This window comes from Phoenix dactylifera, chromosome 3 (genome assembly GCF_051530095.1).
Source record: "Phoenix dactylifera cultivar Ajwa chromosome 3, Ajwa_hap1_PhDact_Kaust_v1.1, whole genome shotgun sequence".
In the NCBI taxonomy this organism is placed as follows: domain Eukaryota; kingdom Viridiplantae; phylum Streptophyta; class Magnoliopsida; order Arecales; family Arecaceae; genus Phoenix; species Phoenix dactylifera.
The window spans coordinates 47,142,570-47,170,271 of NC_143192.1; the positions used below are offsets into that span (position 1 = coordinate 47,142,570).

General features: G+C 37.4%; 1 protein-coding gene across 4 annotated transcripts; it reads left to right on the forward strand.

The window, feature by feature from the left end:
- The first annotated feature begins 442 nt into the window (after window positions 1-442).
- LOC103717272 (E3 ubiquitin-protein ligase BRE1-like 1) lies at window positions 443-26,913 on the forward strand. Of its 4 annotated transcripts, none has more exons than XM_088718706.2 (20): window positions 443-1,014; window positions 6,305-6,466; window positions 6,552-6,639; window positions 9,131-9,355; window positions 9,468-9,635; window positions 9,889-10,082; window positions 10,173-10,256; window positions 10,376-10,495; window positions 10,599-10,785; window positions 10,886-11,046; window positions 11,136-11,207; window positions 14,697-14,773; window positions 18,513-18,584; window positions 18,721-18,915; window positions 19,441-19,513; window positions 19,605-19,691; window positions 24,565-24,702; window positions 24,809-25,011; window positions 25,092-25,257; window positions 25,708-26,516. In XM_088718706.2, exons 1-20 carry the CDS (start codon window positions 901-903, stop codon window positions 25,837-25,839), a joined length of 2,718 nt encoding a protein of 905 aa, XP_088574832.2. In that variant the 5' UTR covers window positions 443-900; the 3' UTR covers window positions 25,840-26,516. The 4 variants fall into 4 exon arrangements, with proteins under 4 accessions (XP_088574832.2, XP_088574833.2, XP_008803814.2 ...); XM_088718707.2 differs by having other exon boundaries at window positions 11,136-11,186; XM_008805592.6 differs by lacking the exon at window positions 18,513-18,584 and having other exon boundaries at window positions 25,708-26,913.
- The last annotated feature ends 789 nt before the right edge of the window (window positions 26,914-27,702 follow it).

Here is a 27,702-nt window from a genome sequence, read left to right on the forward strand (position 1 = left end):
CTGAGTATATATATTTGACTTTAAGTAATGTGTAACTTTTCAGATTTTAATTAATTATTGTTATATGGTTAGCTGTCAAGTATTTTAGTTCATGGTCTATTTTTTTGCAATATTCAATGGATGTTTACGAACTTCTCAAAGCATAGATTGTTTAGCCTGATTAAGATATAATATTTGATATTCAATGGGTATCCGGACCCGACCTAAAAAATCGAACCAAACTTGATATACGTATTTATTACGCAAATCAGGTCCTGATCCAATCCATCAATGGATCGGTCAGGGAATAATTAGATCCGAAGTATCAACGGGTTCGGATCTGGCTCCCTAAACCCTAAACCTGGCCCGACACGGTGGTATCCTAGGCGCCTTGGAGGACCGGGACCGGAGCTCATTTTGTTGAATGACGATAATATCCTCGAAGTTTCCTAAAAATAAATTCGCCTTGGTCCCCTGCTCTCATGATCCGAATATCGTTCCCCTACCGCCCCACCCTCCTCCTTTATGTTCGTGTCTTCCTCTCCTCCTATCGATAAACCCGACCCGTACGCCCAGGACCCACCTCCCTCCCTGCTTCGCCCCCTACACCCGTCAAAAGAATTCCAACCCTCGATTTTTGGCCTTCTTTGGAGGATAGAGGGGAAGGAAAGATCCCATCTTGGTCAAAATAGTCGAAATCTTTGGCTGCTTTTCTGCCCTAGTTTTGCCCGAACTTGTTTTTCCCATCTTTTTCTGTGGCTATTTTAGTGATCTATAAGTTAGGGTTTGAAAATTTTCGTTTCGTGAGCGAAACCTGTTGCTATATCGATCATTGGCTTCTCCAGAGACAAATTTGTCTCCCTTTTGAGCCCCCATGTGACGGTGGAGCAGTTGTCTAGGGTTTCTCTTTTCTTAATAGTTATGGGGAGCACTGGCGAGCCGGACCGGAAGAGGCGCCATTTCAGCTCCATATCCCCCACTGCCGCCGCAGCTGCCATGAAGCAGCCCTTGGCACCTTGCTCCGATGACAAGAAGGTATGATCTTTATGGATATCATGACCGTCTCCCAATTGGTAGTTTTGTTTAGTCATGATCTAATCTAATTGTGGTCTGTAAGAGTCTTCTTTTACGTGGACTATTTCTGTCATCTCTGGGGTTGGGAGGAGATGAATCTTGTAATGACTTGTATGATATTGATTAGAAAGTAAATTGGGCGGATTGATCTAAGGATTTGATTGATATGTTCCCCAACCGTTCACTGTAGCTTCAAAATTTTAATTTTTAATATTCTGGTTGATTGTTTGGTTGTCATGGCTATAAAGTACAAGGAAAATTTGTTCCTTAAGAAGTACACATGGAGTTGTAGAGTGCTTTAATGAAATGAGGCTGGAGTGGAGAGTCCAATTGTAGCACAAGTCATAAAACTTAAATCATTGCACGTATATCATATACAACTTCAAATGTCGTAATTAGTTTATGACAGTATTGATTAATTGCTGCTATATCTTTGAATCGATAAAATCCAGTATGATTTCACAAGCCTTTTGGAGTAATCTTTAATGCTGCAGCTGAGGAGAGGGCACTGATTGGATGTTGTGACTGTTTGATGCTTTACTCATATCCATGTTGTATGCTTGTTTTGTGGGTGCCTGTGTCACATTTATTTGAGTTATGTGCTAAAGAAAAGATGGACTATATGTTAGGAAAACAATTTACTGTATATGTTGTATTTTTATTTTTCTTGAGGAATTGTTGGTGGAAAAGGATGGACTGAACTCTTAGTGGGAATGATTCAGTATGCTATGTGGCACCAAGCTATGTTGGGTTAAAAGTAACATTTAAAAGTGAATGAAAGTTTCAAATCAGTTTCAATGGGACTAGACATTTATATTTTGTATCTAATGCTTTTGATTTGAGGTTCTCCTCATGTTGAGGTTAGACTATTCGAAAATACCTCGAGGCTTATACGTAAGGCTACATAATGTGCGGCATGCATGTGATAAAGGCATGGTTGAGGCAACCATTTTGTGCCACGTGCTACTTCTTCAATGGCGGAATGTTCTACATAGGTTAGCCTACCTCCTTCAGAAGCTCCCCAATTCTTGAACTCAAACTTGCTTCTAAGTGCCTCCTTACTGCAAGAGTTTCTAAAATTTCTGCTTCCCTGAAACCCGCATCATACCTGCTCCGAGTTCTGGCAACGCAGTCTATTCCTCATATGAGATGTCTATGCTTGTATAATGCTATTTTGTATGGACTCAAGTGCCAAACCTAATTATGGTAGGATATATTATCATATGATAACCATTATGTTCATTTCTCAGTGTTCCAATCTGTATTATATAATGAACTTTGGAAACAAGTCTGAACACAAAAATCATATGTTTGCTTTTATTGATATGGCGTTTCTTTAGTTAATCTTTTAAGGAATGTTCTTAAGGCTTAGGTCTCGCTTTTTGAGGCTTGTGCCTTGCCTTTCTGAGTGTCCGAAAGCCTTACCTTATGCCTTTGATCTTCTAGACAAAAAATAGTGAATGAAGTAGGAATATATTGTGATCATGTATGTTTTCAGGGTTAATAGTATCAATTACTTAAGGCCTTGAGCTGTTGAACCATGATTTTCATGGTATTGCTTATTTTATGCTACATTAAATCATATTTACCAAAATAAATGGTTATTTCGGTTCCTTTTATTGATTTATTGTTTGATTGTGAAGAATTTTTTTTTATTCAATACCCAAGAATGAAAGAACTTAGTTGGCTGGACTGGAAGAGGGTGCACGAGTGGGTGCAGGTGTAGGGAAGCAGATAATCTAAAAATATCACAAATAAGGAAGTATTTATGATGCAGATGTGAGCTCAAGTTATCAGGGAGTTTCCAACGTGGGCTCATTATCCTAGGTTTTTTTTTTTTTTTTTGCTACTAAGGCCTAGAACACATAAGATGTAATTTATTTATGATGCTATGCCATCTATGAGGTTGTGTTCTAATTTAATTCTTTGGCTCATATGTTGTCTTAGAGATTCATTCAATCCTTGATGTGGAGAATAGTGATTATCTTTTTTTTCTTCTCTTCTTAGTCTAGGGAAGTTGTGGAGAGTATTTCCTGGTATAATGAGCTAAAACTGTCGCCTTATGTGGTACCTACCAGTTGCCTTCTAGGTTTTATGACATACACTTCTTGCCTAAAGTCCCATTGATGATTTTGAAATTAGATTGGTCACTAATAACAAAAATCTGCTCAATCCTTACTTGGAAGCTTTTTAATTTAGAGGTGCTTCAACTTCTCCCATTTTTATGGGAAACAATTTGGATAAAACTTCTGCTACTTCTATGTCATCTACCCACAAAACGGAGGCAATCAGATAAAAATGGAATTGAAATTAGTAGCTGATACACCATGTCTTGTTGAAACAAATTTGGCTACCTACTTTTTTTTTACTGAAACAAAAAGTTGGACCATATTATTCTGCATGAATTATTACATCCTCCTGCTGTTACTACTTATAGATTTGATCTGATGTCATGAGACTCCTGTAAATAGAATAGCATAAAATTAAAGGCAAAGTTGACCTCTTTGATCATAATTAATCTTTATCAGATTCCCTTTGTTTTTTATTAGATAAAAATGGAATTGAAATTAGTAGCTGATGCACCATATCTTGTTGAAACAAATTTGTCTATGTACATTTTTTTTGTGAAACAAAAAGTTGGACCACATTCTGCATGAATTATTACATCCTCCTGCTGTTACTACTTATAGATTTGATCTGATGTCATTAGACTCCTGGAAATAGAATAGCTTAAAGTTAAAGGCAAAGTTAACTTCTTTGATTATTATTAAACTTTATCAGATTCCCTTTGGTTTTTTTTCATGAATTCTCTCTCATATAATCTAATTACTGCAGTGGATTACTGTTATTTTTACAGATATATCAAACATCCAATACATTTATACCTAGTTGATGTATTTGCTTAATGCTTCACATCTTTATACTGCTATATCCATGTGTGTTGCTCACTGGAAATGTCGTTTGTCATCAGAACAAGTAGATTGTCAACCTATCATGAATATACATTCAAGCTTTTAATATTTATGAAGTTGATTGTGATCTATGTGTTCAATGTACACACGTTCACTGGCTGATTGACTAATGCTTATTGAATTAATTCTTCCTGTTATACTAGTCATTTCTTTACAGGCTGCAATTTATGTTTTCTTATATTCTGATATTTTTTGACCTGAAGTAATGACTATCGTAGGAAAAAAGGTGTTAAGCTTGATTTAATTATTTATCTCAAGCAATATTTTGTTTAGTGGTTGCCTTGTTGTTTTAAAGGTTAAGCTAGTTTATAATTAATCATCAGATTATTTTATGAACAGATTACTGTCTTGTTATATCCAACTTTTAATACGTAGATGATTAACATGTTGGTGCAATTCCCTTCCTTTCATGTCGAGAGCCACCAACTTTCTATCATGGAAAAGAAACAGCATTTTGCCATCAATCAAGTACATGCATTAGTTTGTAGCTTGTTATATTGAAATTTCCAGTATTAGGAAGCATGTAAAGAAAAAAATGTTAGTTATTAGAGATTATCAGCTATTAATTTCACGTTATTGTTTAGTAAACAGTATAATATTCCAAATTTCACAAATTATGGGATGCCCATTTTGATTGCATATGCTTGACATGTTTCGCAGGTTGATTTAGTTGACTTGTATCAGAATCAGATCCAGTTAGATAAGATACCTAGACCCGTTGGTTGGGATGTGTCCTATACATGGACCTAATTCTTAACTGAGCTAGTTATGAATTTGAGTCCCATGCATACGAATGACACAAGCACATGTTAGTTAAATAATTATAAAACAACTCTACTAGACACATGAAGGGTGTTTGATGTATAAATCTAAACACATAAGTGCATGTAAATGCAGTGGTATGCATTATGTGAAGAAAATGTGCATTATACATGCGTAGTAGTTGAGAACCACTAAAATATTATTCTCAATCATGGTACCTACTTAATTTCTCAAAAAGATGAATAGATATTTTGAGACTGCATAGCTAGCTTTGCAAGCAGTACAAATCCCATGAAGGTTAAAATGTACTATTTTGTCCTGCTCCCACACCATGTTTCTGATTGAACGGAATGGAATACCTATTATTGGTATGCTGCATTCTGGAATAAAAAATATTTTTATCTGGCATTATATGGTTGTCAAATATCTAAACATTAAAGAGTTACATATATTTATTTCTTTACTTAATCATTTTCTGGCAAGAAGAGTATTGATTACCTTTTGTTTTGGAAGTAAACCTCTTGTTGATATATCAGACTACTGCTCTGCTTTTTTTGTTAAAATCTAATAATAGAAGCTTACTATTGAAGATAATTGGACAAATGCTCAACATTTTTCACATAATGTTTTTTAAATAAAAATAATTATTTCTTTAATCTTTCTTCCATGTCTTTTGTTATTGTAGACAGCATCAAGTTCTTGTGAAAGATGCGGTTAAAGTTTTTAGATACCGAAATTTGTCATTTAGCGGCACCTGCATTGTTTTTGGAGATGGTTACTGTTGTACATTTTTGCAGAAATAATATTTTTTAATAAAAAGATGTTAGCTATGAGGTTGTTTGTCTCTATCCTTAGTTAGATCTTGCGCTTCATTTTAATCATTCAGGCATCTGAAGATATTCTTGAAATACACAATATGTAATGCATGATTTATTTATTTTTTAGTTGAAAAAGCATAACTTTGGAAGCTTGATAAGTGTTCTTTTTGAACACATTTGCTCTTTATTCTTTTCTCCTATGTGGTTAATAGCTACTGTTTAGTTGCGTCTGTGATCCCATAAAAACTGATCATTGAATTTATTCCTTTTCTTTTGGGAAGAGTGACTGTTTGAAAGGAAAATCCATCCTCCTGTTATATTAGTTTATTTATCTTTTGATAAGCTTATCTGAAAAGAAAGATGCATTCTTGTTAATAAAGATGGGACAAGCATATGTGTTTGATAGAATTCAGGCTGCTAGGATAAAGGATATACTGGTCTAAAACTTCAATATTGAATTTTGTGTTTGTCCCGAGCACTGTATACCATCACAAGATGAAATAACTGGCTTTGGGTACAAAGCATATATTTGTTTGTGCTTTTTGGATTATGATGCTGATGTTTAGTGTCATGTTGTAAACTTTCCATCTATAAATTTTAACAGGAAAGGCAGGCCTGTGTTGGATGTTTGTATCTCAATATTTTATTTTCTTTCTTTAAGATGTAAAATAATTTGTTCTGGTAATTTAATTCTTGTAGCTTGATGTCGCTGTCCTTCAATACAAGAATCAAAAGCTTGTTGAACAATTAGAAGCTCAGAAAGTTGAGTGTCTTGCTCTTGACAATAAGCTCACTCAGCTGAAAGAGAAACATAAGAATTACAAGGACACATTACTTGTGGTCAATAACTCCTGGGAGCGAGTAAGTAACCATTTCTTCTATTTAATTATGATATTCCACCAACTATTGTGCATTGCCTTGAATACTTTTTTGGATGTTTAAACAGCTTGTTGGTGATTTGGAATCACTTTCTGTTTGCACAAGTGGATCTACAAATGATGGATATGATTTAAGACATTCTCATATGATAGAGGGTGAGACTTTCTAGCCTTCTTCCTGATAAGCTTGTCCTGTGCTCATTGTTCAGAGATTACTTTTAGCATAAATTGGACAAACGATTAAAAAGTTTTGCCTTAGCTCATGATCAAAAGATTGCTGATCTTTATGAAAGATTGTGTACATATAAATATTTGATTCGAGTGCTTTGCAGTGCTGCCTTAAAAATTCATTAACAAGAAAACAGTTGGTTTTTTTTCTAATGGCTTATTAGAAGTTGCTTCACTTGGTTTGGGGGGATTGCAAATACACCATTTGCAAGACTTGCTACACAAGGATAAGATGAAAAGGTACCCAATAAAGTCTAAGCCAGCTTTTGAGTTTTAATGCACATCTTGTGCCCTTTTTTCCGCCTTCAAGAAAATAGAAGACTTAAATTGCTTTAGTTAAAGCCTTGTCCGTCTTATTTTTCCCTCCTTTTTGTTTTGTTGGTCACTGGATAAAAAGTGCTTCTGCAACAGATATTAATCAGATGCCAGACATTTAGATAAGTGATAATTTTAAAATATTTTTCATGGTGATGCCTGTTGCAAAGCTCTATACTATTCGAAAGAATATATGATATACCTATTGCTTCCTTGGTATTGCTTGGCATTTCAAAGCTCTATATATAATTGGTAAATTTATTTATAGTGAAAATTTGGTAGGCCTGCTAGATTGTCATGCCATATTCATTCTGTACATTAGCTAAACTAACCAGTTCCATACTGCCTTTTCCCCATCCAAAGATCCAGCACTTAAGGTCAGGGCTGGCCCGAGTGTTAGGCGACTGAGGCGGTCGCCTGAGGCCTCGGGCCAATGACTAAGGAAGCAAAGGCCCCGGGCCAATGACCAAAAGGAAGCAAAGGCCCCATATAAAACGGGAATAGGAGCTGGCTACGAGTCTTCCCCCTTGATGGGAAGGGACGTGCAGAGAGTTTCCTGGCCTGCAGTGGGGCAATTTGGGAAGTTGGGGACAGTAGTTTTGTTTTGGGTGGAGAGAAAGAGAGAGGAGGGATTTGGTTGGCTTGATACACGTCTGAAGCCACTCGTATCTTTCATCCCTTCTCTTTTTTGGTTTTGGTCTTGGTTTTCCTTCCCTCACATTACTCCTGATCCAGCTGGGCCATCAGGAAGAAAGATAGGGGGATTGGAGATGGACTTCTTGGAGGGTGGAGATTCTTTTAATTTTCTCCTCTCGGTTTCTTCTCCCCTCTTGGTTGGTAGAGAGAGAAAAAGAGGGAGGTTGGAGATTGAATGGCTGCTGTGCCGTGATGTTGCAGTTGCTGCTTGGGTACTCGCTTGAAGGGGAGAAGGTGGGATGGGACTTTTATTAATTAGATGGAGTGAATTTTCCATAATGCCCCTACTTTCTCTTATAGAGAGGTCCCTTTCTGGACAAATTCTTTCCTTTACCTTGACCATGAAGTGCCGTAGGATAACCTATTCCTATTCTGCTCTTGCTTGACATGGTAAACAGTACTGCCAAGCATTATCTCAGTTATTTAATCAGTTTTATGAGCCTTCCTTTAGAGTAATTACTTTTTCGTACCTACATTCAAAAATTATATTAAACTGAAAAGGTTTTTTGTCAGTCTTTGTTGCATTCATGTATCTTTGTTGAAATAATGTACTTGATAGCTATCTATTTTCATATCTTTTTTTAAAATATTTTATATTTATTAAAAAAATTTATTATTAAAAAAAGGCCTCATTCACTGAATCCGCCTTAGGCCTCCAAATGTATTGGGCCGCCCCTGCTTAAGGTTCATACATTTTTTTCAGTGGTCATATTTCAAATGGTTCACAAGTTACAATACAACTTGTTGGAAACATAGTTTTTTGGATTCTTTTAAACTGATAGTCTAATCTGTAGCCAGTATTAGAATCAGGTGCTTGTATTTGGTCTTTCACCTGGCTCTTGGCAGCGCTGCTGGCTGTGGCACGCCATGCACTGTTCTTTGTGCTGAAGCAACAGAAATAAAAAATAAAAAAGAACCCTTTTAAAACTTCAAAATGATTTGAATAGATTCCATGCCGACCCATGCTAGGTGCCAATGTTGCCTTGGGCTTGTTACATGCCAACTGGCAGAACCAGCACTTGAAATCATTCAAGTTGTGCAGCTATTTGATGTAACCTTAAAATCCTTCTTTGTTTGAGATGATAAGGTAATGGATGTTGGAGTTGTGAGGGCAATTTAGGTCTTGCATTATGGTAGGGCTTGCCATGGATCAGGTTTCACTCGGGCCTCTTTCTTTCTTTCTTTTTTTTCTTGTGTGTGTCAGGGATATTGTATGCAGGGCATCTGTTGGCATGACACTGTTCCATCAGCTTGCTTATCATTTTGTGTGCTCATTCATGGGAGAAGTGTTATTTTTTTTCCACCTTTACGTTTCTCATATAGTCCTTTCTTCATTCATTTTTTTTTTTAATTTTTATAGTGTTCTTTCTTTAGCTGTTGGATGAACAATTGTTAATTTCTCATTCAGATGGAGCATCCTGCCCCACAGAGGATGATTTTTTAAGCAGACTCCTAGAAACTGGTGCTACTGAAAGTTCGAATTATGTATCCCCTAGTGAAAAGGAAGATGATATAGGAGCAATGCAATTGAGGGCAAAAAACATCTTACAGAATATCATAGCTTCATTTAATGATGTGTGCCATGTAAATGAGGAACTTGCTGCTGCTCTCCTGGTTGCTCTTCCTGAAGACGGTAAAACATCCAAGTTCATGTTGTAGATTATTTTTCAACAATTTTCACTTCAGGTTTGTGTTTGTAACTTGTTTCTGACCTATTATTTTTATTTTGGTTTGGTGCATCATAGAGAACAGCAGACAATTAATGAAGACCACGAATGATCTGGAGGTGGAACTTGGGAACTTTTTAGTGGCATTAGGTGATCTTCATTTGAAACACAGACTGTTGACAGATAGGTTCCAGAACCATCAAGATGCGGATGCTAAAAATAAGGCTGAGCATAACCGTTTGGCAGGTATTTTCATTAAGTCTTACAGAAGATCCTCTTAAAATTTACAGTATACCATACATGCAGTGCATGCTGGCGTTCTTGCAACGAACTTCATGCTACATCTTCAATAGTGGAGTTCATAGCTTTTTGTCCATAAGTGCGCATGAAGATTCTTGATTGCACACATGGATCTGTGTTTTGAGCATGCCTTGTTCCTTTCGCATGCAGTAATTATTTATTATTGCTGCTGTTGACCTTTACCTCTCTGCTTGTGAAGAGGAGTTGGCAAGTACTGTTGCTGAGTTGGAAGAAAGCAATCGTAAACTGGCAACCCTCAAGGCACAAAGGGATACAACACAAGGAACACCTTTTCTTTTTCCAACTTTAGGAAATAAACATGTTGGTGGAGATAAGGTTAGAGATAAACAAAAAGAACTACATGACCTAGAGTCCACAGTCAAGGAGTCGATGGTACATATCAGCACATAATTTCTTGTGATATTTAGCAGCTCTTTTAATTGATGTGATAGTTTCATGTCTTGGTGTGGGAATCCTGACCAGAATTTAGTTTCAAGCCGGCTGGTAGAGATTCGGAGTCTACATGAAGAAAGAATTGAAATTTTGAAGAAGTTAGTTAATTTGCAGGTTGGTTTTGTTGTTTAATTTTCTGCTATTAGTTTAATGTGATTGTATACTATATTCTATACTTTTTTAATCTGAGTACAGCTGAAACTTTGATGTGTATTTGGGAAAACAATTTGCAGAACACTTTGATGGATATCAAGAGTATATCTTCATCCAAAGCTTTTCAATTGCTGAATGATCAATTAGAAAAGTCAAACATGGAAATGGATCAGTATCGGGCATCTTTGGAGAAATTACAGGTGGTAACTGGTCGGTAGATTTAAGTAGCCTATTTAGATATGCTGGTTGTGTGACTCACTTTTAGGTGTACTTAGATTTCTTTGTCCATATTTATTATGATAGGTTGAAAAGGACAACTTTGTTTGGCATGAAAAAGAAATGACTTTGAAAGTTGATCTAGCCGAGATATCTTGGAGAGTATCTGTCTTTTCTGAATCTAGAACCGCTGAGCTAGATCAGGAGTTGCAGAGACTGGCTGAGGAAAGGATTGTGTTGGAAACCAAGCTTGAAGAGGCTTTAAGAGAACCAGGTATCTTGAAAAATTTGTTTGGTTCTACATCAGAAAATCAGCATTTCTTTACCTTGTCATTCGATATGCTCTTTTTAGGCATCACCCTTGTACATTTCAGGTAGGAAAAAAATTATCGCAGAATTCAAAGCACTAGTATCATCACTACCCAAGGATATGGGAATCATGCAAAGTGAACTTAGTAAATGTAAGGAGGCTGCTTCAGAACTCCATTCTTTCCGAGCAGAAGTTCAATCTCTTTCCAGTATGTTACAAAGGAAGGTAAGGGTATACAGGCCATAAACAAAAGCATTACATTAGTTTGTCCATATTAGATTGTTGGAAGGACTAAAACCATATTCTTGCTATAGGAGGCTGAGCTGGAATCTATATCTGATAGATATGCTAACCAGCTTTCTGAGGTAAAGAAACTGCAGTCCACGGTATGCTCGCTATCTTCTGTACATATGTTTTTATTTTCAGCCTACCAACAACTGATAGCGAGCCTCATTTGCTAGTTCAAGTAAATAAATGAAATAGGCCTGTGGATTGCCAAAATCTTGCCTATTGATTACAGGTTGATTTGTTGCATTTGTTCTTTTGTTTCAAGTAAACAGTTGCCAGTAAGCTAAAAGTCTGGATATGCACAAATATATAAATGAAATAGGGTTGTAGATTGTCAAAAGCTTGCCTTTTAATTACTAGTTGATTGTTACTTTTATTCTTTTGTTTCGAGTAAACAGTTGCCTGTAAGCTAGAAGTCTGAATGTGCACAAATATTTTTGTGAACAAGATCCAAAAATCAATAATGACCTAGGTCCTGCTTGGTTACTGCATAAAGTTAATTATATCTACCTATTTATTCTTAATCTTGAAAACTATTTGGCTATAATGGCCACATAATTTTAACCAGTTAAAGAGGGACAAATACCTAAAAGTGCTTTTCACTTTTTTGAAATTGCAAAAGTACCCTTCCCTATTCTACTTTATAGGGGTCCTAGAAAAAGTTGTTTGGCTGATTAGAGTTGTGTAAATGAAATTTATTCCACTTTTTTCAAGGTTATTTGTGAACCAAAAGGGTCTTCTAAAGTAGGATTTTTCTTGCTTAAAATTGACTATCGTAGTTTTATCGGCGAAGGACTAACTAAGAAGTGTCAGATTGGTTATATGCTAAGTAAAGCTGATCATGGGCCATGCTTGGGCATACAAAATTTAAAATTTTACATAGGCCCGGCCTGAAGCTCGATTAAAAATGAATAGAGTTTAGGCCTGAGGCCCGACCCATGATCAGCTCTAGTGCTAAGTTCTATGACAATGTGAGTAAAGAATAATGTCAGTTATGATATCAATATTTTAAGATATCTTTATGAGCAATTTCAGTCTCTATTGTATGATATTGGCTTGCATGAATTAAAAGAATAATATGTGGTTGTGCTATTCATAGGTGATCCAATATGAGAGAAGGAAGAAATTTCTTCAACTTGCTCAACTTGAATCTCTTTAAAAAAAAATAGAAAAAAGGAAAATTAGCAAAAGCAGGGTCTAGGTCCCCTCTTCTTTCATTAATTTTTCATGATCCACAAATTGTGGTGTATATCATGGGTGGAAAGTAGAGTATATTATCTTTGTTTTCACTCCTTTTGCCAGGGTTCTATGGGGTGATAAGTAGAATCTATGCTCTTTTCTCTCTCCTTCAAATTCCCCTTCCAAAACCATGGTCTATGCCATCCATTTATTACTAGTGAAGTCTTTATTTGAATCATTTTTTTCCTCTTTTAGCTAAAGAGGAGAAGGTTCAAGTTGTCTACTGCTCTATAGAGATCCACTCTCGTTATTTGAGTTAGATTCCTCTTCTAGTTGGAAGAGGATGAAAACTCTCTCTTTTTACGCTAGGGAAGTCTAGTCTAAGTCAGGTTGGATTTATCTCCTAATTAAAAGAGAATACAAATTACAAAATTAATAAAAATATTTAAAGTTTTTTTTAAATTCGAGTGGAAGCTAAATCTTGACTCCTTTATTAAATTCATTTTCAATTGTATCACCAAATTCTTCCCATATTAGATGTTATGACTTTCTGAAGTTTCGGTACTTGATTGAGTCCGGAGTGCAGTGAATCTTTCTTTCAGAGCTTCTCCAGACCTACATAAAGTAGTCGGTTTGGTCCATGGCTGGTCAGGTGGTTCTCCTAGATCAGAGCTCTCCCACTTCAGGGAAAGTAGCTCTTGCTGAATAAAGATAAAGTTGGGAAAAGCCTGCTTCCCATTCTGTGTACAAATATCTTCTACGATCCAAAAGTCTTTTTGGAGGGCTAGAAAATGCTTTCTGGCTCTCCAAAAGCTTCGGCAAACAGGCTTAGTTTTCTGGAAAATTGAAAAGTTGAAGATGTTGCTTAGCTTGATAAGTGTTATCTTAGTATTTAGCATCTTATAGGAAGGATTCTTAAACTTACAATAATTAGTTAATTCATATTAGATAGCATATGGCTTTTGAGTTAATAGTTCTACATATTAATTGCATGTTCAAGTTGGCTAACCAACCAGCAGATTGATTAGTCTCTTTTGCTGCTACTCTAGCTCAGGCCCAAGTCTGGGAGGAGGGTTTGTTATTACCTCTTGGCTCAACGCATCTTGTTAATACGGACAACTGCTTCATGTACTATAGATCAATACAAATACTTTGTTACACCACCCCAAAAAATGGCTATACAAGCTGGTGACATGAAAATACAACATCCCATGCACAACCTCTTTCATGCATATAAAACATAATAAAATGCATTGTTTGCTATTGGATTATCTAATCGTATTAAAGGCTAAAATACTTTGAAATGGGAAGTACCTGAAGCTGATTTTGCACTTGTTCCTTCTTTCGTCCTTCGATTGTTTTGACATTTTTGACTTGATTTTTGCTCATTTCTAAGCAAATTCAGAAGGATGTACATTGTTTTCTTCTTTCAGTTAGTTCTAGTCCCAATCTTTCCATGGTGTGTTGATTTTGGGCACTCTCTTGTTTCTCGATATGTCCATCCTCAACTTGGCATATTCATCCTATCCATACATCTCCTTTGTTGCCAAATTTTTTGAGTTGGACTAATAGCCTGTACCTATTATTGTTGCATATATTAAACCACGGCTCTAAATCTTGGTGAGATGGGGGATTTCTCGGCCGTCTTGTCCTCTTCTTGTGAGAAAACAGGAATTAGGATGGGGTGGGACTCTGAAACCCATCTACGTGGGGAAGGAAGAAGAAAGAGGAAAGAAAGAAAGAAAAGAAGAAAAAAGGAAAAAGAGGAAAGAAAAAGAAAAAGGAAAGAAGGGAAGTGAAAGTAAAAAAGAAAGGAAGGAAATAACGAAGAAAGGAAAGAAAGAGGAGAAAAAGAAGGAAGGAAGGAAGGAAGAAAAAGAAAGGAAGGAAAGAAGGGAAAGGGAAAGAAAAAGAAAAGGGAAAGAAAGGAAGGAAGAAGAAAAGAAATAAAAGAAAGGAAAAAAGAAGAAAAAGAAAGAATTGAAGAAAGAAATAAAGGAAAGAAGGGAGAGAGATGGAGAATACCTGTCAAGATGCTTGACTGAGAGGGCCACCGGGACAGGGGGAGATAGTGGGGCATCTTGTTCCTTGGAGAAACTAGGATCCCCCATCCCAAGAAATTTAAAACTTTGTATTTAAAAAACTAGCCTGCATTTGTAACATCACGTTTCACTTTGATTTTTAATTAAAATTGACAACTTTTTTGGCGATGAGCCTGTGTGATGGTTTATATTACCTGTAAAAATCATGCTTACCAATTTTACATTTGGTAGATCGTTTAAACTAATTTCTCTCTCTATGTTATGGGGTATTAAATTATATTTTGCTTTATATGCTATTTTTTATATTGTTTATATTGCACTTGCTCTATCTACTTTACCATAAGTTGCATGTTTATGATGATGTAGGTTCGAGATTTAAGACAGGCTAATCAAGAGTTGAAGCTATTTCTAGAGATGTATAGGCGTGAATCTACCGATTCCAGGTAGTAAGTTTTATCCTTTTCTGTAAAATCAATTGATACTTCTTGCATTTTATCCTCTTTTAAGGCTATGAATTTACAGGGGCTTTTGTTTTAATATTTTGGAATTTAGTTGATTGACTTATTTTCATTCTGAGTACTTATTGGCATTTTTTTGGGAAAGATTTGTTTGAGGATTGCCTAATTTTATGCTTGAAGGAAAGGGCCTGAAAAAACATTTTGAGGCTTAATGTGAAGTGTGTCAAGTTAAGCAGTTCATGTGAGCTGCATACCCTGAATTTATAAATTTTGCCTTATATAGGAAGCATGCAAATTAGGTTACCATAAGAAATGGATATCTTTTGATGTGTTTTGCATGCTATTGTGTGGGGACTCATATTCAAACCTAGGTGCATGCGATCAAGGTTGTAAATACTATGGGATGGGGCCATCCTAGTTTTTGTGTAAGGGGATGCCTTGTGTCCTGACACTTGGGATGGGGATAGCTCATCTTGTCTTGGTCTATATCTCAACTCATCCTCACATTCGGGATGATGGAATACTCCATCCCACTGATATTCAAAACATTGCATATGATATTGTTATTATCATTAGGATTTGTGCACATTGGTATGTGGGGTGTGTTGTACATTCCAATTATTGTAGACATTTGTGAGTGTAATAGCTATGCTCTTTACTTGCTTATTTTTCAATTACTTTTAATACATTTTTAAACCTTTGTGAGTGTAATGTGTTTTATGCCTTGCCTCATTCATATTCTGGGCTCCTTGCCTTGCATATATGCCTCTTTAAATCAGGGCTGAAATCGGGCTGGGCCTAGCCCAAGTTAGTTGAAAACAGCCTGCGCTCTAGCGATGCCCCACCTCAAGGAAAGGAGGTTTGGCTGAATAAAAGTAGGAGGAGGATTGAGGGTGTTTTGGTTGCAAGCAAAACAGGGAAGATTGTTCTTGGAGCTTCCATAGTGTTGGAGCAGATTAGGGAGGGGGAAGGAGGTCAGGAATGGGAATGCTCCTGTTGGAGGTTGCGTCATCCCTAGGGTGGGGCTTTGGTCACTGTCTCTGCAAAAGCAGGCCTTCAAGTTGTGGTCAAGGGAGAGGGGGAAGGAGAGACTAGCTGGTTTTGGGTGCAACAAGAATTCTCCTAACGCACGTGCACGCGCACAAACACACCAAGATGACTTATGAAAGATCGATGATGATGGATGGCCATGGTGGGAAGTGCAATGGAGGCACTGCTAGACAGGAGAGAGGATAGGGTGGGTAATTGAGAGGGATGTGATGGGCTATGGTTACAGTATTAGAGCTGGGATTAAGTATTAAACTTTTGATTTGATTTGCCCATTCTAATGGACAATCTGGATTGTTTTAAGAGGCAGATTAGGGACCGGTAAAAGCAGGATTCAATCTAAATGAACAATCGCCCACAGGATTTTGAAAGTGCGATTGAATGTAACATCAATCCTCCAACCAGCATATAAGCTGTTGGGGCTTTGGGCCTCAGCCAAGGGCAACGGGCTTTGAATTTGCTTCAAGGTCAACACAGGTCAGGCTCAATTCTGATTTGGTTCTTAAATTTGGCTCGAGGTTCAGGACTACAGAGCTATGTTGTTATTGGCCTATTTTAAGCATTGCTTGGTGGCGCAAGTTTTTGCAAAATTTGCTATGAGAACACCAATCATTTGTCACCTTTTTTCGTTTCTATATTGGTGTCTTTTTTTTATATATTTGACCAGGTGCTGTGATTTTTATTCATGCCAGCAGATCCTTATCAGTCTACTTATGTTCTACTTCAATTAGTGTGGCTTAGGAAAAAAAATAGTGTGGCCTTTTTATGTACTGCGGCATTATCCTTAAACAACTTATATGGGACAGAAGAAAATAATTTTATAATTTTATTTAGAGTTTAGTGTATTGCTGCTGACAGTCTTGATGTGGGCGGGATATGAGACTTGTAAGCTTTTGAATGTTCAGTTCAGTGTTATAATGACACCTCGTTTCCTCTGCCGCTCCCTCGACTGCCTCTCTGCATGATGTCGAGCTCTCTCTTGTCCTCGACCACGTCGCTGGCCCTTGTTGAACAAAAAAAAGTGAATCAAACATATTTTCTGTTGTCAGAAATCTCAAAAAAATAGAAATAGAATTTTCTTTTCCAGATTTTTTAAAAAAGAAAACAGAAAACTATGCCAAACCCAGCCAAATTGAACACAAGAGTTTTTTCCCTTTTTTTTTTTGCTTTCCTTTCTAAAAATCGCTACCTTTTGGGGAGGGAAAATTTTAGGGTGGTTAGTGGCCCCAACTTTTCTCTCAAGAACTTCCCTCTAGAGTTTTCTCTTGGCTACCAAATATTGGAAAAGAAGACTCCCACAATTCTCTCCCTTCCCTCTCTTTTTTTGTCCACTTTCTCAGCAACCAAGGTATGCTGAACCGGTCCGTACCGTTAATCGGTACGGTTCGACTGTGGAAAACGGTTCCTGCTGCTTACCGGTGCGAACCAGGTTGGCACCGGTACCACCTGGTACCGGCGCGGGGAAGAAGAAGAAGAGGAAGAAGAAGAACAGGAAAGAAGAGGAAGAAAGAGGAAGAAGAAGAGAAAGAGGAGGAGAAGAAGTAGAGAGAGGAGAAGAGAAAGAGGAGACTTACTGGTACCGGGCCTTGTCGGGGTGATCCTCGTCGGCGTTTGCTCGCAGGAGAAGAGCGGAGGAGAGAGGAGAAGAAACGAGAAGGCTCGAGAAGGAAGGAAATCCTGCGCGGGAAACGCGCCCACAAGGAAAACGGCGCCGGAAAATGTGTTTCGCGGTTGCGGTTTTAAGTGGGGAAACGAGAAAAATGCGTGGAACCGCCCGTTCGCACTTTCGGTACGGTACTGGTACCGGTGCCTATCAGTACGTTGGTACGGTCGGTACGGCGGACCTTGTCAACAACTAAACAGAACCTTAACCTTGCAAGTTGGAATGAATTTTATACTGTTGTGATAGGTGTCCTGATGACCTAATGCACTGATGTGCATGATCCAAGGGATACATCATTAATCAGGAATAAAAAGTTTTTGCTTTCATAAATCCTGCATTGTTACGCAATATACTTGTAAATATTGTTCCATGATTTTAGCGTGCTCATTATGGTTGCTATAAGTGGAATTGGTTAGACTTCTGTATGTGTTTCTGATCATCTGAATACTATCTTCAGTCAATTGAAGTTTCCATGAGAACTGCTATATGCTTTGCAGGTGGGCATGCATGGTAAAGTCAAATTTTCATAAGTTTCCCTAAAATGGTTGTGAATTGTAGTATGGTAAATCTGCTTTAATGGCCATTCAATATCCAGATTGTCATAAATTGCTAAGAAAAGACTTAGGGGAGCCTGTACGTTAATTTGATTTCTAAAGTGTTTTATAAGAGCCTATTTGAGTGGACTTGCCTTTTCTTACTCTTTTATAATTTACGCTACAAGCGTTGCTTGAATGTATTAAGTCCTCTTTCTATCTGGTGAATTTCCTAATTTTATCAAAGGAATATAAAGAGAGTGGAATCTCATCCCCTTCTCCATCTAAATATGCACATTACAAATATAATATCTAGTTTTATGATTCAAAAATTGTGTCTGCAGTTGCAGGTGAGATAAGTTGCTTTTAGGGACATCATTGCATTATATTTATCAAGTTTTGAAGTTGAAAATTCTAAGCATTACTGTGTTTTCACTAGATGTAGATTAGTTAATTCTATTAGTTGATGGCATGCCTTTAGAAAAGTAATGCTGTTAAGCAACAAAAAAGACCATGACAAGCTGGCAGGTTGTGTGAATGTCACAAAAGCAAGGTAACTCTATGCTAATGTTCGCATTTATATCTCAGTATAAAACGTGCAGTGCTTCTGCTCGTTAATGTATGTTAATCTATTGTTTTGATCTGATTCTTACCGCCAATCTTGCTTCTTGAATCTTTTTGTTATGCAGAGAAGTCATAGAATCTAGGGACATGGAATACAAGTCATGGGCTCTTGTTCAAAGCCTTAAGTCATCTCTTGATGAACACAACCTGGAGCGCCGTGTGAAGGCAGCCAATGAAGCTGAAGCAATATCCCAGCAGAGACTAGCCACTGCCGAAGCTAAGATCGCTGAGCTGAGGCAGAAGTTGGAAGATTCTGGGAGGTATTTGTTCTGTTTTCTCTACGGTTCTTGGCTTCTTGAAGGAAGACAAACTTTTAAACATACTAGTGTAGATTCATACTTTGTGAGCAATATAAGTTCTAGATGTCAGGTTTAACATGTTGCAGATTAAATGAATCTTCGATTGATGATGTTAGGATTATAATATTCTTTATTATTATTATTTTACTCTTATAACTTTGTAGAGAGCTTGTGCCAGTAAAGTTTGGTGAAGTAAATTTTCCAAGCAAGCTAATAATTGGTGCAGTAATGCGTGAATGTTAATGTAATTGAGTGTATCGTCTTGCAGTAATTGAATGTTAATGTAATGATCTAGAGGCTCAAGAACTATCCATTGTCTAGTAATTTAAACTCATCATGCTTTCAGCCCTTTATTCATTCTTTAAGACTTATATCTGCTATATTTGGTCAAGCAGAGGAATAGTAACCAGTGGGTTGTTTAGAGTCTTTTCTTTGTTATTGTGCTTGAAGAAGTAAATGATGAAATGCCTGTTACGTTCTATCCAGGGAAATATGTAAATACTCTGAGACTCTGAAATCCAAACATGAAGAAGGCGAAGCATATTTATCGGAGATTGAGGTTTGAAATTGCTTATGTAATATTATTAAATGCGAGGGTTATAATTGATGGAAGTATATTTTAGAGTAAATATTTCACACATTCCTTGCAGAGTATTGGGCAAGCATATGAAGATATGCAAACTCAAAATCAACACCTGTTGCAACAAATCACAGAAAGAGATGATTACAACATCAAGGTGATTTTTAAATTTATATTTTGTAATGGCTGAAGTTGGGTTTGTTAATAGTTTTTTCCTTCAATATTGGTCATGGCACCTTGTAACCTACCTTCCTCTAGAGAGCATCACCATGTTTAGAAAACATGATAAAAACATAGAAGACTGTTATTTCTAAGAAGTAAAAGGATTAGAATAAGCAAGTAAAATTTTCTTGGTACAAAATCATAGGATGTAATGCAATACCGGAACTTTGGTAACTATTTCAGTCATTTTCTGAAGATTTAACAGTGAATGCTTTTACAAGAAAAGCTTTCTTGCGATGCCACATGCATTCCAGTATAAAATTGTAGCCGGACGTTTGTGCAGGCATTCGTTTCTCTAGATACAGTGATAACAATTCCTACAGCAATTAAAAGGCATATGCATGTTGACATTACAATTATGCAAACATGTATGTAAGAAATATAACAAGTTAGATGTATATTCTATGTTATGGTCAGCAAATAGAAATTACAATTACATTGCGGAGAAAAGGTTAAAGCCCTTTGTCTTGGAGAATCTAATGTTTGCCTTTAATATTATGGAGACGGTGGTAAGTCTGCATAAATTCAACCCTCCCAGACCTTGCAGTGGCGTGAGCCTCGTGCATTGAAACCCTTAATATTATGGAGATAGTTGAACCTAAGAATTGTGAATAATCCAATTGTCGATATGTGTGAAATCATTAAAACAATTTAATAAAAGGAAGAATGCTGTGCATATATGTTGAGTTGGAGTATCTAATGACATTTTCTGTAAATTAACGGTAATAAGGAAGCTTCCACAGAATATGTCAATTTGTTTAATTATGATGCAGTGCACAGTTGGCCTATCGATGAGGGTTTGCAGTCGTTATCTTATTTCAGGGGTGAAATATAAATAGTTGGCTGAATTTTGGCATAGTTAAATAGATTGTTAATGCTGGAGCTTCTCTTTAAGTGGAGGCCTTGCTGGTGGTTTTGGAGAACACTAAGGTGTTATTCTGCTTGGACTTTTCATACTCATTCTAAGGTAATATTTTCATACAAAATGAGCAAAATGGTAATAGAAGAATAAAGCCGGAATGGAAGCAATCAAAGAGAAGAGTGGAGAACTGATTTGAGAAAAAGCAAAAGGCTGAAAAACATTGTCATCATTTCCAATATGCGGGTTTCATAATGCTTAACTAATAGGTCATATTACTAATCTTATGAACTGCTTTTAAGATCACCGCAATAGAGTTATGTATTAAAACTTTGATGATGATGCAGGTAAATTGTAGGATTCTAGCTTTTCCTGTGATGTCAGGAGTAAGAGCAGTGGGATAGATAAATAAGTGAAAGGGGTATAAATTGATGGACACTGGGAGAGGCAATAATGAACTAAAATGGAGAATATGGTAAGGTTCAAGTAAACCAATATAAATAATTATAAGGCCATACACCATAGTCTGTTGTACCGGCATCATGCACCGGATTGGTTGCCTAGCGGTACGGGTCGGTACGGACCCGTGCTGTGCCATGCCGAGCATGGACCAACAGTTGAGGAGGCGAGGGGGAACGAGAGAGAGGAAAAGAGAGAGAAGGGGGAGAGAGTGTGGGAGGCCGGCGGAGGGCCGGCAGAGGCTAGCGCCCGGATAGGAGGCGGAAGTCATGGCTGGGTTCTCTGTTTCGTTCGAAATAGAGGTCTGATCTCTAAAAAATTTGCGATTTTCGCCGACTTCACTTAATTGCAAAATTTTTTAGCGGTTGGACTCTTGTTTCGAATGAAACAGGGGACTTGATTGCAGCCTTCGCCTCCTGCCCGGGCGTCAGCCTTCGACGGCCCTCCGCCACCCTCCGATGGCCTCTCTCCCTCTCCCTCCCTCCCTCCCTCCCTCCACGTGCTCTCTTTTTCTCTCTTTCCTTCGCCTTCTCCCCCTCCAGAAACGGTTTCGTTTTCGTTGCCAAAACTATCTCGGTTGGCTGCCGGGATGGCTCGGTACGACTGAAATCGTCCAGTTCGTGACGGTTCCGCTGATCCTGCCGTATACCTTTTCTGGCATGACCTTTGACCTTGCACTTGTCTCTTCTCACCGTCAGTCTCACACCTTTAGCAAGGCTTTGGTAGAAGTGTCTTGGATTGACTAGATCATCAAGAAATTCAATTGAAGTCACTCAACATCTCACTGTGAAAAAATCATAGCCTCTTACCACGACCTCAAACAACATACGAAGATAGAATACTCTTAAATTTTATTAACTCGATTTTGTATGCAAAAGAGAAGACTACGCCGGTATTTACAGTTATAGCCTATTGGTTTCCTCAAACTTTTGAGAGTCAAGGTCTCATCTAATATTGGATTCATTGCCTAATTCTTGAAGGACTCGATTAATGAGAAAATAAGACAAAAATATCTTTTCTAATCCTAATGGGACTTAGTAGCTTGATAACCAATCTTTCCTACAATGAATAGTAAGAAAAGTAGAGAAATAGTTGTTACATCGAGTTGTAAGTTCGAGTTAGCCATGCAATGGAAAAACCATAATTATTAGCATCCTTGTCATCAACTTTCAGCAAAACAAACCTTAAACAAAATGGCCATATCTCCCTCATCTGTACTATAATCAATGGAGCTCAAGATGTGCTCGAATGTAAACTTTGGTTAGCTGTGATACAAGTTATTGAAGTTTATGTTGTTATTCAGAAATGGATAACTTATGACATGCAAAATTTTAGTTCATTGATGCCTGTGCTCAGGATTCTGGCATGTGATGCCTCACATTTTTGGCTGTGGAATGGAGCCATCAAACGACTTTGATCTAAATTGGGCTTTAGAGGCGGTTGTCGGGCTGATGTTGTACTGTTGAAAGGATCTGATTATTTTGAGTTGATCATCAGAAGCACGGGACAACATCCTCTTTGCTTCGGATGACTTTGCTTCAAAAATTTTTGCAGACTGACATTTGGCTGGATTGGATGGCTCTCTGCGAGCTTTTAGAATATTCTGACAATATGAATTGCTCATCAGATCTGGTTTTCAATTGTTGGTGCTCCCTTGCTCCCCTTCTTTTTCTTGGGCGTCAAGGACTCGAATGGTTGTTGGGTACATAATCTGAAGATATATTTCAAGTCTCATTCTAATTATTTTGGAGGTTCACACAGATGGGTTTGGGTTTTATCGTTCATGCAAAAGAGTGATTGATCTTCTTTCGCGATGTTGCCCATTGGATCGTGCTTTGCACAGATCTCAAAGCACTCCAAACCTTTCCATTCATCTGCCTGAACAGCTTTCGAAGCAATCATTGTGCGATCCACTAGTAGATTCATGTGAAGGTGAATCCTTCTTTCGCATGAAAGATACAACCCTGTCCCCATACAGACAAGCTCATAAGGTTAGATAGGCTTGGGTCTTGCTCATTGCATTTTCTGCATGGATTCAATTATGGCCATCAGTGCTAGGGTGGTCAATCTTGTCTCACGTAGACCCCCTCATTGACTCTGCAACTTACGATCCAAATATGTATTGTTTCCAATATATTGTGGAAAATGGTCGGATCTCTAAAATAATTTGGTTGAAAATAGAAGGTTTATTTACCTACTCAGAGTTCTAGCTATTGACTCATTCAGAAGTGTATTGCCCCAATAATTGATTCCCCATTCTATGAGGCGGCCTGGAGTGTGCATCCTTTGGATAGATCAGGTAAGTCTTATAAGATTTTGCTAGTTTCTGAATGGCTAGAGGGAGGGATTGTGAGCAGTGAGCCAGTGATAATGCCAGTCATGGCATCTTTGGGAAGAAATTTGCCTAAGTAGTTAATCATGATACAGATGAGAGGCTTGTTGCAGAAGTTTCTAAGTTTAACAGTATGAGCTGACTAGTCTCTCATCAAGGCATTGCTTAAACCTAGGGTAGTAACTGCATAAGTTCTATTTTCATTAAATGAAGCATTGAGAAAATGAGAATATTACATGAAAATGCAAGATAGATGATGTGACTATTGTGTTCAGGGGTAGTTAGTTTACTTTGTGTTAGTAAAGATCTAGAACTCCATTCTCAAAAATATGGTGAAAAATTTAGTTGGTCTAATATCACCATTACATGCAAAGCTTAAAAAAAATACAATGACGTATCCCCATAATTTGCATTTTAACCACAAAAAGAAAAAATATTCAAAAGTATGAGAATTCATGCCCTACCTTCTATTGGTTGTGAGAATAATTAAAGCTTAACACTGCACCTGTGAAAGGCATTATGTGGGCACAACACGTCTTGTATAATACAATGTTTAGGTGTCACATTATATGTAGCCTCCCCCATGAACCTCAAGGCATTTTCAAAGAACTTTGCCTCAAGGCATGAGGCAAGATGAGCTTCCAGCCTACCAAAAACATGTCTTGACCATGTTATCGTTACAGAATTTAGGATTTATGGTATGGATACCATAAGGAAGCCATGAATTTTGAAGGCTTAATTATATTCCAACGATTACCTTAAATAGGGATTAGTAGGTTATAGGACATTTCTTATCCTTGGATAAGTGACCTTGTTAGGTGAGCAGTGTCTGCTTTGGCTCTAGATTTAAGATGTCTGGAGTTAGATTATTTACATTTTCTATAGCTAAAAGTTTATTCCAATGGAGGGCTTCCAATTCTTTAGAGATATTTGCATTTGCCATTTTTCTTATGCACACCTCTAATTTATTAAAGATTCTTGTTGCTTCAATCCTGCTTCGGCATCTGCTTCTGCTAACTAAGATAGACATTTTACTCCATTTAATGCTAGCAAGGACATACTTTAAATTGCAATATGAACTTGTGAAAATAGTTGTCATTGCTTCACCTGTACATGTTACTTTGAGTTGTGCCTCATTCTTTTAAATTCCTTATCTAGCTTGTTATCGAGGGTGTGAAAGCAAGACAACTGAATGATGCGCTACGAACAGAAATACAAGTGATGGACAAAAAATTGCAGCAAGCGAATTCAGTCATGGTTTTGTACAGCCTGGAAGTCGGACATTTGGATGAGCAGGTTACTTTTTTAATGCCCTCCCCCAATCCACCCACCAACAAAAGAGGAAAAAAAAAAGAGATAATCAGTCAAAGGTACTTGAAATCTAATTCTGTACTTTTTGCAGTTAAAAGTTTGGTCAGAACATGTTGGGAAACTTGCAGAGGATGGGAGGCAAAATTCTATTATTTGGGAGAATGCCCAGAGGAGGCTATTGGATGTGTGGAGCGAGTCTCAGCAGATAAGGCAATCATTGGATGAAATACAAAGTAAGGCGGGGGCAAGCCGGCTGGATGTTACTGAGCTGCTAATAGAGCTAGAGAAGGAGAGGTAGTTAACTGATCTTCTATTTGATATTCTTGATGTGATTGTGTTGCTAAACCTCATGAATTTTTTGTTGAGTCAATCAGGTTTAACACGAAGAGACTAGAGGAGGACTTGGAAGTCATGTCAAGGAAAGCTGAACATCTTAGGGCTCAAACTGAGGGCTATTCAGTCCTAGAAAAGCTTAGGCAAGAAGTAAGGGAATACAGGGGAATACTGAAGTGTAGTATCTGCCTTGACAGACAAAAAGAGGTAAGAACTCAAAATAGATTTACTATAGTATCTGCCTTGACAGGCAAAAAGCGCTAAGAACTCAAAATAAATTCTTTTTTTTTAAAAAAAAAAATAATTGACAGACAAAAAGAGGTTAGTAAGAACTCAAAATAGACTTACTGTCGTATCTGCCTTGACAGGCAAAACGTGGTGAGAACTCAAAATAGATTCTTTTTTTTTCAATAATTTACTTTGTGCATATGAAGCCCATTTGATTACACAACTGAAGCTTGGAAATTGACATAACATTAACCTTTTATTGGCACCATTAAGCTATTTATATATTATATAAGCTATCATATTAATCATCTTGCTTCTACTCTCTTTCTTGCTGCTGCTGTTGGTTTTTTTTTTTGATTTAATTAAGAAAATCTTCTACTCTTTGTTGTCCGCATATTTTGATTTGCAATTCTTTTCTCATGGACCTAGGTGGTTATTGCCAAATGCTACCATTTATTCTGTAATCAGTGCATTCAAAGGACCCTTGGAAACCGCCAACGGAGGTGTCCGACCTGTGGAATGAGTTTTGGGCCCAATGATGTGAAACCTATCTATATATAATCTGGATGTGCAAGCTGTTTTTTTGCTGAAGATAGAAATCCAAAGGCATTGCGATACTGGTGCACAACAGTTCTGTGGCTGTGCGCATGCTTATGTTTGTAACATATCTTCGTGGGGAATTGATTGGATAGGTGCGTTGGCAGCCCCTCCTTATCCATAGCAGGTTGCAGGAAATTGGAGGGCCATGGTAAAAGCTGCAGGTCTTTCTCTACATGATCGTCAGGCCGTCTATTGTAAAGTCCCATGTGCATCCATTGAACTATTGCATCGGCCTACCCTATCCATTCTATTGTTTCTTAAGTGGCATGGAGAGCCTTATTGTTCCCTTGCATCGCTTGCATTGTGCAGTATCGAATTAATCTGAAGTCGGGTTGCACTAGCAAATAAGAAATTTTATGGTTGCTCTTGTTGATCCTAACAGTTTGTATCCTGTACGTTTCTTTGGAGAGAGTGGCATGGTAAAGTTTTGGTTGTTTCACCTGCCTTTGACCTGAGGCATCATTGCCCTGTGTACATCTATAGATGTAGCTGCTTGTGAAATTCGGTGTATCAAAGATTCTTGGGTATTTCTCTCTTTTTTTTTCTGAATAGTTCAGTTTTGCCATCTAGTTTAGAACGGTTGGTTTGATTGTACGTTCGGTATAAGATGTTGATATGTCTGGAAATATTCAAAGCTATAATGATGCATTCTGCTCTTGGTTCTTTTTGTGGGATAAAGCTCGATGTGCCTGCGAGCCTTCCCTGGGATCTGAAGTCCCTGGGATCTCTTCCGAAGATGATCATGAGCCTGATTTAGTCTGGCCTGAAGCCTGATTAAAAATGCCTAAGGTGGTTTAGGTCTGTGGCCTGGTTCGATCATTTTTTTTTTGGGACTGTAAGATGTGAAAATAGGAAGCATATGTTTAAATGTCTTCTCACATCCGAATGGATTGCGTTGAAATCTCTACGGCTGCTAGATTTCTCATTTACCTCATTGTGAGAGATATAAATGGTGATGGTGTAATTTTTTTTTCTTTTTCTTGTTAACTTAAAAGGCACTTTGTAATCATATTCAGGCTTGTGTCGTTGTGGTTGTATGTATATGAGTAGATGGGCAGGTTTTATTTATTTAAGTTATTTATTTTTTTAAATTGGGTGTATTAATCTCTAATATTTTTCATATTTGCATACCAATCTCTATCATTTTCGTATTAATATATAAATCTTGTAGAACTTCTTGTACAGACCGGTCCTACTTGCTCTCATTGACCGAATCTCGTTTAACACCATTGCAAAGGGATAAAACTGTACCTATTAATTGTGAATGAGCTCAAGGTTTGGCCCCTTTTGGCTAACACCATTCTCTCTCTCGAGACTTGGTCGCATGGATCAAGGGGTCAAATCAGTGTAAGAAGGAGAATATAAGCAGAACATTTTATTATCATCTAGTTAACGTGAGAAACGTACAAGCAATACGAGATTTTACTAAATTATAAATGCATAAAATATAGGTAACAATAGGCAAATATAAAATTTTTCAGGACTAATTGCTAAAATCCTTTTGTCTCCTATGATAATCATGTAGATCATAAACTGTCTTCTTAAACTCGGCTTCAGACTCGATGAGGATTGGGTGCAGACTGTGGACTTGGTATCACCTATACAATTGGCAATCTTCGCAGAAGAAATGTGTATTTGGATCTTGAACCTTCCTGTACGCTATATTTGGTCCGGTCCGATACTATTTTCATTAGCTTAAATACCAAGCACCGGTGAACTATGGAAAGAGTTCTTTCGTCAGCTCTATTTTACCGTCACGGACGATTAATAAAGGCCAATGCTGGATCTTACCCAAGTGTTGGGACAACAAAATCACGAAAATAA

Excerpts from the sequence above, each read along its gene's own strand:
- LOC103717272 (XM_088718706.2), top strand. The coding sequence starts at position 901 with ATGGGGAGCACTGGCGAGCCGGACCGGAAGAGGCGCCATTTCAGCTCC. Across the intron at positions 1,015-6,304 it reads CTTGCTCCGATGACAAGAAG|CTTGATGTCGCTGTCCTTCA; the intron begins GTATGATCTTTA and ends TAATTCTTGTAG. Across the intron at positions 10,257-10,375 it reads AGAAGTTAGTTAATTTGCAG|AACACTTTGATGGATATCAA; the intron begins GTTGGTTTTGTT and ends AACAATTTGCAG.